The sequence below is a fragment of the Lycium ferocissimum genome, chromosome 10 (genome assembly GCF_029784015.1).
Source record: "Lycium ferocissimum isolate CSIRO_LF1 chromosome 10, AGI_CSIRO_Lferr_CH_V1, whole genome shotgun sequence".
Classification (NCBI taxonomy): domain Eukaryota; kingdom Viridiplantae; phylum Streptophyta; class Magnoliopsida; order Solanales; family Solanaceae; genus Lycium; species Lycium ferocissimum.
The window spans coordinates 24156448-24168434 of NC_081351.1; the positions used below are offsets into that span (position 1 = coordinate 24156448).

An 11987-nucleotide genomic window follows, 5' to 3' on the forward strand; every position below is an offset into this window, starting at 1 on the left:
AAAAGATGTAAGAAAATGATAAATATAGTCACTTAATGTTTGAGGATAGTTACAAAATAGTCCCTTAAGTATGCATTTAACAGTTTTAGTCCTTTAAATTTGTCAAAAGTTAACATTTTCAGTCTCCGTAAAATATTACCGAACTATGTTGGGATAATAAATAAATCTTCCCCAACGTTTGACCAAAATCAACTCTGCCGAACGCTGCGGGGTCTATTACCCGGGACATTTTTTCAAGAAGAAAGCTCTTTTTTGACGTGGCAGAGAGCGTGAATACACCTTGATGCCGGCGCAACAGAAAATCTCATCCGACTTTGTTTTGGACGCCAACTAAGCTGCCACATATGATGCCAAGTAGATAAAATTTGAACTCCCTCATTTTTAGGCTACTTCATCTTCATCTTCACCCTATTTAATATCCATCCCCATTTTTTGTTGTCAAAATAATATCCATTATAAACGAAAATCTCAATCAAGAAAATCCGCATATGATTCCGAACAACTTGTTAAAGAACAACTTTCCACCATAAACGAAAATCAAGAAAAAAAATGAAAAATCAAGAAAGAAAAAGGAAAAATACGGAAAAAAAAATAAGGATGAAAAATCTAATCTTGTTAAAGAAAATCGATTGGAAGTTGCTTGTTTGGGTTGCTACTTGTTGCTTGGTTGGAGTTATTTAAGCACTAATTCTTTGAGTTGATTTGGGGAGAAAATTAAACTCCATTGCTTAAGAATTTGGAGAAAGCTATGAAGAACACTAAATGGGTTCTCTAAATTCTAAATTATCTTAGGAGGGCAGACTTTGCCTTGAGACATTTTTTTTTTTTTTTTTTAACTTTTCAAGGCACACTTTTAGTTAAGGCATACTTTTGGTTATGCCTTAATTAAAAGTATACCCCATAAGGCATAGTTTTAAGGAAAAATTTTGCCCACAAGGCAAAACTAAATTATGTTCGAGGAAAGTTATCCCTCCGGCATAACTTTAGTTTTTCATAAGGAAGTTATCTTAGAGGTGCGACTTTGCCTTGAGAAATTTTTTTTTTTTTTTTTTTTTTTTTAACTTTTAAAGGCACACTTTTAGTTAAGGCATACTTTGGTATGCCTTAAATCTTTTATGTGAGAAAAAATTTTACCCCATAAGGCAAAACTAAATTATGCCTTGAGAAAGTTATGCCCCTCACCATAACTTTAGTTTTCATAACGCGTTACTTGAGGGGGCGACTTTGCCTTGAGAATTTTTTTTTTTTTTTTTTTTTTTTAACTTTTAAAGGCACACTTTTAGTTAAGGCATACTTTTGGTTATGCCTTAATTGCCTTAATTAAAAGTATGCCCCATAAGGCATAGTTCCTTAAGAAAAAAATTTGCCCCATAAGGCAAAACTAAATTATGCCTTGAGGAAAAGTTATGCCCCTAAGCAATAACTTTAGAGCTTAGACTTTGCCTTGAGAATTTTTTTTTTTTTTTTTTTTTTTTTTAAAGGCACACTTTTAGTTAAGGCATACTTTTGGTTATGCCTTAATTAAAAGTATGCCCCATAAGGCATAGTTCCTTAAGAAAAATTTTACCCCATAAGGCAAAACTAAATTATGCCTTGAGGGAAAAGCGCTCCGCATAACTTTAGTTTTTCCTTAAGGAAGTTATGCGGAGGGGGCGTACTTTGCCTTGAGAATTTTTTTTTTTTTTTTTTTTAAACTTTTAAAGGCACACTTTTAGTTAAGGCATACTTTTGGTTATGCCTTAATTGCCTTAATTAAAAGTATGCCCCATAAGGCATAGTTCCTTAAAAAAAATTTTACCCCATAAGGCAAAACTAAATTATACCTTGAGGAAAAGTTATGCCCCCCTCCGCATAACTTTAGTTTTCCTTAAGGAAGTTATGCGGAGAAGATTTTGCCTTGAGACATTTTTTTTTTTTTTTTTTAAGGCATACTTTTGGTTATGCCTTAATTAAAAGTCTGCCCCATAAGGCATAATTCCTTAAGGAAAAGTTTTGCCCCATAAGGCAAAACTAAATTAAAAGCATAACTTTAGTTTTTCATAAGGAAGTTATCTTGGGGCAGACTTTGCCTTGAGACTTTTTTTTTTTTTTTTAAACTTTTCAAGTCACACTTTTAGTTAAGGCATACTTTTAGTTAAGGCATACTTTTGGTTATGCCTTAATTAAAAGTCTGCCCCATAAGGCATAGTTCCTTAAGGAAAAGTTTTGCTCCATAAGGCATAACTAAACTATGTCTTGAGGAAAAGTTATGCCCCTCCGCATAACTTTAGTTTTTTCCATGAGTTATGCCGGAGGGGGCAGACACTCCCTCCATACCGCCTTGCGAAATTATTTCTTTATTTTATGCTTGAGCGGGGTTCGAACCCAAAACCTCGTATCCAAGCTAAGGGCAAAACTTAAAGACCACAAATACGAAGGGCAAAATTTAAAGACCGCAAATATGAGGCAAAATTTTACCCCAAAGAAGGGCAATTAAAATTTTAATTGCCCATTGTTAATCAAATTAATGGATGAACTTTGTTCTATTTGGTGTTAGGAAGCTTCCTTTCACATTTGGGTTTGTTTGGATTAGATTTGAGCAAGTTGGTGTGATTTTTTTTTTCAACTCCTAGTGAAGATGATGATGATGATGATGATAATGTTGATGAAGATGAAGGAGAATTGGAAGTATGGGTTTTCGGATCCTTAATAAAAAATGGAGTATGAAAAATTGAGAGATTTTTTTTTTTGAAGAAGAGTAGATGGATGGAGGAAGGGGGAAATTAATAAAAAATGGGGCAAAATTAAACACGTGGCACGTGGGCGTGCGCGTGTGGACAACCGCCATTTAATATTTGGGGGTTGGCGGTGGGATCGCCACATCGGCAAAAAGGGCCATTTTCATCAAAAAATTTGTCGGGGGTAATAGGACCCCCGCAAAGGTTCGGTGTGTAGTTGGCATTTTGGTAAAACGTTGGGGGTATTTTGACTATTATCTCAACTATGTTCGTTAGATTTTAAGAAAAACAATGAAAAAAAGAATTAGCAGGAACTCACATTTAGAGGTATAATTTTTATAGTTTCTGTTATTTTTATTTATTTCTAGAGTTCGGTGCAGATTTTTGAGGTGTAATTTCTGTGATTTTTTATATATTTTTAGTGTCTAGTGTAATTTTTTGTATTGCATATTTGAGGATGTAATAGGACTTTCTTGGTGTTTATGATTAAATCTTTTTTATACAGTTTTTGTCAAATCTTAACTAGCATAAATTGTCAAACATTTGATCGATACTAAAAGTATTAACTTTTGACAAATTTAAAGTACTAAAGAAAAGGTGGAGCCAAGGAGTGTGAATTGAACGCTCACAGTGAGGCGCGTGAGAGTGTGGAGAGTTTTAGTGGAATTTGGAAGGAGAAGATCCATAGCAGTTGCAGAGAGGAAGGAGAAATTCGTCGCTCTATAAAAGTAGTGGTAAAAAATCTAGAGAAAAATGACAAAAATAGTCCTTTTATGTTTGATGATAGTTACAAAATAGCTTCTTTATGTATTCATTGGATAGTTTTGGTCCTTCAATTTTGTCAAAAGTTAACATTTTTAGTCCTCATCAAATATTAACCGATTTGTCGCTTAAATCTGACGAGGTCTATGAAAAAAGAAAATTAAAAACTCACATTTTGTAGGTGCAATTTTTATGGTTTCTACTATTTTTACTTCAGTTTTAAAGTCTCATGTGTAGCTTTTTGAGGCGTAATTTATGATTTTCTTTATATTTTTTTAGTGTGTAATGTAATTTTTTGTGTTTCTACTATTTTTTATTTACTTTTAGTATCTGATGTAGTTTTTTGAGGTGTAATTTTTTTTTTATACATCTTTTTAGCGTCTAGTGATTTTTTTCTTGGTGTTTATTGTTATATTTTTTTTCATGCTTTAGTAAATCTAACGAATATAAATTGTTAAATATTGAGCGGACTCTAAAATATTAACTTGTGGTAAATGTGGAAAGTTTCATTGAAACCGGAAGGAGGAGGTCCATGGTAGTAGCAGAGAGAGATTGGAAGGAAGAAATTTGCAACACTATTCTTATGAAATGAAAGGTGGTGGTAAAAAATCTAGGTACAAATGCGAAGGAGGTCCCTAAACTATTAACAAACGCAATTTTGTCCCTTGATTCTATTTTTCACAACCATTTGGGCCCATTTGGCCATGGATAATTTTTCACTTTTTGCAGTAATCATGTTTGGACATAGAATTCTTACAATTTTTCGAAATTCCACTTATTAAAGTTGAATTCCAGAATTCGAAAAACTCCAAATACTTGTTTTCACATATTTCACGTCAAATCACTCACAAAAATTTAATATTTTTACAAGTTGTTTTCATGTCCAAACACCGCTCTAATTTCAAATACAATTTTTTAAACTTTTTTCCAAATACTAGTAATATATTTTATTCAAATTTTACATTTTTATATCCAATGAATGAAATGGATGAGTTGTCATATAATGAGATATTATGAGTGAAATGAAAATTGATGAATACATTAATTTCGTGATGAAAAGAATATAAACTAAATTGAGGTGAAAAGAATGAGATATAAATAGTGAAATGGAGGTACATGAGTGAAATAGAAGGGAGGTATTTTCACTAGGTAAATGAGTGAAACAAAATGAAAGTATCACTAGCAAAATGAAATGAATAAATCATCAAAGTCGAGACATACGTGTCAAACCGAACTTCACGACAAATTAGATGCTGCTAATTCCATTAGGGGTCATTTGGTACACGGTATAAGGTGGGATATCATCACTAATTTTGAGATTAATTTTGTACCATGTTTGAAAGAAGGTATAATTGATAGAAGGTATAAATTTATCTTGGGATTAATTTATACCTTCTTTCAGTCCGCGTACCAAACAACCCCTTATTATTTATTATTTATTTGTGTTTCGTAATTAAAACTATTAGTGATAATCAGAGACCCCGAATGTTGTATTTATTTATAAATAAGATTAGAAATTACAACAAATATTTCCCTGAAAATCATAATGTGGAGCATATATGTCCCGAGCATATATTTGCTACCCATGTTATGTGTAAGCACTCCAAGAGAACGACACAACAAGTTGTTAATAGATTACAATTTCCAATTGCTATATTTTGGTTTCCACCTGATGTTCGGTACCTGCTTTGGGGTTTGGGTCGTTGAGAAAATGATTAAGTAAAAAAAAAAAAGTTCTTTCTAACAACTTATTAAGCTGTTAGATGAGATAGTCACGCACTTCAATATGTTAACAGAGCAGACAAATGTCCTGAAATTGCATCTCACCAGGACGCCCCATTATCAAAAACAAATCTCACTATGCTCTTTCTAACATATTGTAAAGCTTTGAGATGAGATGATCACACATTTTAACCTCGACCAATCCGAGTTTGTATTGTATAAGACCCATTAAAGAAGAAATCGCTCTCTATTAGAATTTTTCCATTTCTAGGTCCTAAACCAGAAGATTAAGGACGGATATATTTTATTTATCCCGCCACAATCCTCGATGATGATTGACCAATACTCGTCAATTCATTTGAGAACCCCAAAGATCTACTATATATGAGGGCGATAGGAAGCCCTACAAATTAAATAGGAGGTCCACTCGATATATCTATTATAATTTGATTTCCTGTAATTTTCAATCAAGATATATAACGTGTAAAGTGTAAGGTCCACTTGATGTACATATGTGTATATATATGGCTTTTTGGATGAGCCATGCAGCTGCTTATTTTGGTTGGACGTAATCAGCCAAATATTGTGGGTCTTCCAATTAGTTGTTAATGATAAAGCAGATTAATTAAATCTCAGAAAAAAATCTTGAATATATCTAATACTGTTACTTTCGGATCTCATTCCGAGTCCTGTCAATTAAAAAGGGTGCAAATATAAAGTGCATGAATTTTACTGATTTATTATTGCATTCATGAATGTTAGAGGAAGAGTATATAGTCTTTATTTATCGTACGTGACTCTTAGGGAAAGGGTCAATATCAAATGAGACTTTAAATAGTATCATGTATGAAGGGGATCTTGATTACATTTTACTCAACCAAGTTTCAATGTTATTGCATATTTCATATTTTATCTCAAATTTTAATTTTCAATAAGCAGTAAAATTTGAGTCTTGACCCGTTCATTAATGAAAGCTCGTTTGTTCACATACGATAAAATAAGGCATAAAATAATATGTTAAGCTTGAAGACGCAAACCAACAAAACTTATATTCCAGTCGAACATAGCTTTAGAATTCTATATTGTAAACTTATGACTCTTGTTTCAAACAATGTTAGTATTGAATGATGAACTAGCTAATTTGTAAGATGTTGGATCGCTCATGTAGGCTAACTGGATCCGGTTTTTTTTTTTAAAAAATAAAAAATAAAAAATAAGCAGAAAAACCTAAAAGCGTAACTTCTCTGCCATGCACTGCAAAAACATAAGTTATGAAATTTGTCGCTAACTTGTCGCTAATTAGCCTATAGTTAACAAGACCTTTTGATAATCCGTCGCTAATTCATCATTGAATAGAATTAGCGTTAAATTTTTTTTGTTTAGCAATAGAAATTGTTTGTCGCTAATTTTTTTTTATGTGTATTTTTTTCCAGGGGTGGTTGTGTTAAGTAGTTACTGCAGGATAAACTCCTATAATTTCTTTTCTCCTTTGGAATACATACAGGAAACTGCGTATGTTTCTGTAGACAAGACAGAAAAAAAAGCAATTCTTCTTCTTTTTTCCCCCCAAAAGGACATACAAATAGATAGGACATTTAGTTCGTGAAAATTGAATTATGTTTTGTTAAGGAGTTAGATGACGTGGCAGTTGGTTAGAGTATATTAGAGATAGTTAGAGGTAGTTATAACTAATTGTACATGCCTAAGCAACAAATTGTATAGCTAAGCATAGGAAAGAGTAGACTCAGTCAATGGTCTATATATATTGTAATCCTGTACAGAAAGCAAGGTGGTGAATATAGAAAATATTTTCCTAATTCTTCTCTCTAACATCTCTCTAAGATTCACCATTGTTGGTGTTTACATGGTATCAAAGCACTGGAAACAGATCCAGTTATGAGAGATTATTCCTTCGATTTATGAAATTTGTTGAGTTAGCATAGCGTATTAGATATAGAGATACTTCTATATAGCAGATTGGTTGTTTTCTCTTCGTTTGATAGCTCGAAGAAACATTAATGGTGGCAACAAAGGCGGCAACAACAGAATCTGTAGCTACGCACACAAATTCTCCAACAAAGCCTGTGATTACACATACGCATCCTCTCTATGTGCATCCATCGGATACTCCAGGTTCGATTCTAATTCCTGTTCAGTTGAAAGGATCTGAGAACTATGGATTGTGGCGAAGATCGATGCGAATCGTACGTAAGAAAGAGGAAATTAGGTTTTGTAAAACGTGATCATGTAAGAAAGAAAATTGGCGGGGAAGAATATCATGAACATTGGGATACTTGTAATGCGATAGTTTTATCTTGGATTATGAATACAGTAGCACCTAGTTTGTTAACTGGAATAGTATATGCATCAGATACGTATCTGGTGTGGGAAGACTTAAAGGAACGTTTTGAAAAAGTGAATCGTATGAGAATCTATCATTTACATAGAGAAATTGCAACTATATCGCAAGGAACTGATTCAGTCTCAGTGTATTTTACTAAGTTGAAGGAGTTATGGGCGGAATATGATGCTATGGTCGTCTCTCCAAGGTGTGATTGTCCAAAAGCAAAGGACTATATGGACCATTTGCACCAGCAGAGGCTTCTCCAGTTCCTAGGAGGGCTGAATGAGACCTATGCACCAGCAAGAAGGCAAATACTCATGAAGACTTCAGAACCAACCTTAAACCAAGCTTATGCAATGATAGTGGAGGATGAGAGCCAAAGGAATAACTCAGAGTTGAGTTCCATGGGTGCAAAATCGCTTGTAGAAGGGAATGACATTACTGCTCTTTAGACTGCAAGACAACATTCTCATTCGCAGCAAGTACAACAGCAGCAACACTCTCAAAAGGCTAAGTACAAAAATCCAAATGCTCAATGTGACCACTATAAAATGAAGGGACACACTATGGATAATTGCTATCAGTTAATAGGATATCCACCATGGTACAAAGGGAAGAAAAAAAAAGGTGCAACATACAAGATGGAGTATCACCTCGAATATACTCGGTGGACAACAAATGATCCTGCGAGTAACCATGGATACAATGGACACTCCATGACTTCACCTCATAAAGCAGGCTATGGTATGGGAGGTGGAAATGCAAGGAGTGCAGGACAAGCATATAATGCTCATGCAGGTCACACATACAATACTAATGTAGGACATTCATATAATGGCAATGTCGGATACAATGCAGGGAACCCATCATATAATGCAGGACATGGTAACGATACGCCGCAGAAGATATGGATACGGTGCAGATACGCCGGAAATAATCTTCAAAGACTGGATATGGACATGATGGATATGCTGCAGGCTATCAAGGCTTTGGAGGTGTCAACATGGCTATTAATGAGGGACAATATGACAAGATTATGCAACATGTTCATAACAACAACAAACCACCTGAAATTGCAGCTCACTTAGCAGGTATTGCTAGTTGCATTATGGACAAGAATGAAGATAATCCTAAGTGGATAGTTGACACTGGTGCAACTAACCACATGGTGTCTAAATCTAAAATGTTGTCTGAAGCATATAAGTTACCTAGTAATGAATCAAAGAGAGTCTACCTTCCTAATGGACAGCAGATGCCAATAGCTCTAATAGGAAAGGCTAACTTGGACCAAGGGCAGATATCAGATGTCTTGTACATTCCAGACTTCAAATATAATCTTTTATCAATCTCCAAATTGACAAAAGAGTTGAGATGTTGTATGCTCTTCTATCCAGATTTTTGTCTCCTGCAGGACCTTCACACTGGGAAGGTGAGGGGGATTGGTAGCTTGGAGGATGGTTCACTGGCCTCTCAAAGTCAACCACATCTCAACACACTCAGTTGCTTTAAGCATGGTAGATGAGACAGACTTATGGCATAAAAGACTGGGACACATACCACACAGAATTCTGCAGCAAATGCATATAGTGAAACATGTTAGTCACACTCATTCATGTTCTATCTGTCCTTTAGCCAAACAAACTAGGTTGCCTTTCCCACAAAGCACCAGTAGAGCCAATAAGGTGTTTGATTTGATACATGGAGATGTATGGGGACCATATAGATTCCCACATATGATGGCAACAGATACTTCCTTACACTGGTAGATGATTGTAGTAGAATGGTTTGGATTTTCCTTCTCAAATTGAAAAGTGATGTATGCATTGTTTTGAAAGATTTTATGACTCTTATACACAGACAATTTAATGCAAAAGTTAAGATTTTTAGAAGTGATAATGGTACAGAGTTTTTTTAACTCACATTATGTAGAATTGTTTAGAACTGTTGGCATCATTCATCAGAGCTCCTGTGCTTACACACCCCAACAAAATGGGGTGGTTGAGAGAAAGCACAGGCAAATTCTTGAAGTTGCCAGGGCCATTAGATTCCAAGCAGGATTACCTATTAGGTTTTGGGGGCTTGGTGTCCAAAATGCTGTTTATTTGATCAATAGATTGCCCTCCACTGCCTTAAAGGGGCAATCTCCCTTTGCTGTTTTCTTTGGTAAAGCACCTAACTTGAGTCACCTAAGAGTTGTAGGCTCCTTGTGTTATGCTACAAATGTCAGCAATACAGGTGATAAATTTGAAACAAGGGCTGTGTAGTCCGTTTTCATGGGGTACTCCTCTACTCAGAAGGGGTACAGGCTGTACAACCTTGAGACCAAGACCTTCTTCATCAGTAGAGATGTCTCTTTCAGAGAGGATGAATTTCCCTTCAAGGTAGCTGAGGTGTTGGATACTACTACTCCTAGCACTGGAAATCCATCACCTGACATGTTTCTCCTTGATGAGGATATGATCACTACACCACCTGGCCATCATATTGCATTTGATCCTACTCCACCTAGTACTGGTTTTCCACCTACATTCACCCAACCTCCATCTCTAACCCAGGTTGTTCCTTGCCCTCATGTTCCTACTGACCAGCCAAGGAAATCTAGTAGAACCTCTAAACCACCAGGGTGGTTGAATGATTATGTTCACAATGTCCCCTCCTCTGCTGCTTCTAATGTTACTCAGTCAGCTTCTTTTTCTACCACCCATCCTCTGTCAGCCTATATGTCTTATGCCAATATATCAGCACCCTACTTTCACTCTCTTTGCAATTTTTCAGCTATTAAAGAACCAGGTTCTTATGAGGAAGCTCTACAAGATCCTCAATGGGTTCTAGCCATGGATCAAGAATTGCAGGCTTTAAGTGACAACCATACTTGGTGTTTGGTTGATCTCCCTTCAGACAAGAGGGCCATAGGGTGTAAATTGGTTTTCAAAGTCAAGTACAATGCACAGGGGGAGGTGGAGAGGTATAAGGCTCGTTTGGTTGCCAAGGGTTATACTCAGCAAGAGGGTCTTGACTACCAAGAGACCTTTTCTCCTGTAGTCAAGATGGTCACTGTTAGAGTAGTTCTTTCCTTAGCTGCTATGCATGGCTGGAAGCTACATCAAATGGATGTTTTCAATGCATTCTTACAAGGAGACTTGGTTGAAGATGTTTATATGCTACCCCCTCTTAGTCTTCTTAGGAAGGGGGAGCTATCAGGGAAAGTTTGTAAACTTCAGAAATCCTTGTATGGCCTAAAACAGGCATCCAGACAATAGAATCTGAAGTTATGTGAAGCTTTGATGGGTGCTGGCTATACTCAGAGTCATCATGACTACTCCTTGTTCAAGAAAGATCATGTTCTGATGTTGTTATCATCTTAGTTTATGTTGATGACCTCCTTATCACTGGGTCCAATACTGTTCTAGTCCAACATGCTAAGGACATGCTCAAGTCCCATTTTAAGATCAAGGACTTGGGGGAGATGAGGTATTTCCTTGGTCTTGAAATAGCCTGGAGTCAACAAGGTATCATGGTTTGTCAGAGAAAATTTGCACTTGACCTCATTGCTGACCTTGGGCTGGCAGGGTCCAAACCTGCAGAAACTCCTTTGGAGGTCAATCAGAGGTTCACCAGTGCATATTTTGATCATGGATGTGCACCTGAGAATGTGCAACCAGATGAGCCGTTGAGTGATCCCACTTGCTATCAACAACTGGTAGGCAAACTGCTATATCTGACCATGACAAGGCCAGATATCAGTTATGCAGTTCAAAACCTGAGCCAATTCATGCATAAGCCAAAGAAGACACATATGGAGGGGGCTTTAAGAGTGGTAAGGTATTTGAAGAATGCACCGGGGTTGGGAATAATGCTATCATCCAAGATGTCTAAACAGCTTACAGTGCACTGCGATGCAGACTGGGCTACTTGTCCAATGACCATAAAATCAGTCAGCGGTTTTGTGGTCAAGATTGGTGATTCATTGATTTCTTGGAAGCCTAAGAAGCAAAATACGCTTCTCGAAGCTCACCGGCCGTTACACCTCATAGTCGTGTACGTGAAATCTATCGGGGCGAGTTGATTAAGATTAGACGTGGCGCATTCATCTCGTGGTTACGGTTTGAGTTCATATAATAATCTACGGAAGACTCGGGAACAAGCAAATCAAGGAAATTAAGTTTGTCAAAAAATTTGGAACAGGATTTTCGAGTCAACTTTGAGGGCATATCTCCATGCATATTGTGAGTTTTAAGGCGTGCTTCAAAATCCAAACATGAAATTCGTCAAGTCTAGATTATAATGCAATAAACCGCTCGTCGATAGGATATCGGAGTAGAGAATTATAACGTTACAACCTCGAAGCCGGGTAAAGCAAGTAAAGAATCAAGCATAAAGATCTACATAAAGATTGCTACAAAGATCGCTACAAGATCGTAGCTACAAGATGCGCCTCGGCA

General features: G+C 36.1%; 1 protein-coding gene across 1 annotated transcript; it reads left to right on the forward strand.

The window, feature by feature from the left end:
- Positions 1-10972: 10972 nt before the first annotated feature.
- LOC132034741 (uncharacterized mitochondrial protein AtMg00810-like) lies at positions 10973-11611 on the forward strand. Its single transcript, XM_059425105.1, has one exon. It carries the CDS (start codon positions 10973-10975, stop codon positions 11609-11611), a length of 639 nt encoding a protein of 212 aa, XP_059281088.1.
- Positions 11612-11987: the final 376 nt, after the last annotated feature.

Bases quoted from the DNA above. Each gene is read 5' to 3' on its own strand.
- LOC132034741 (XM_059425105.1), top strand. From the start codon at position 10,973: ATGCTCAAGTCCCATTTTAAGATCAAGGACTTGGGGGAGATGAGGTAT.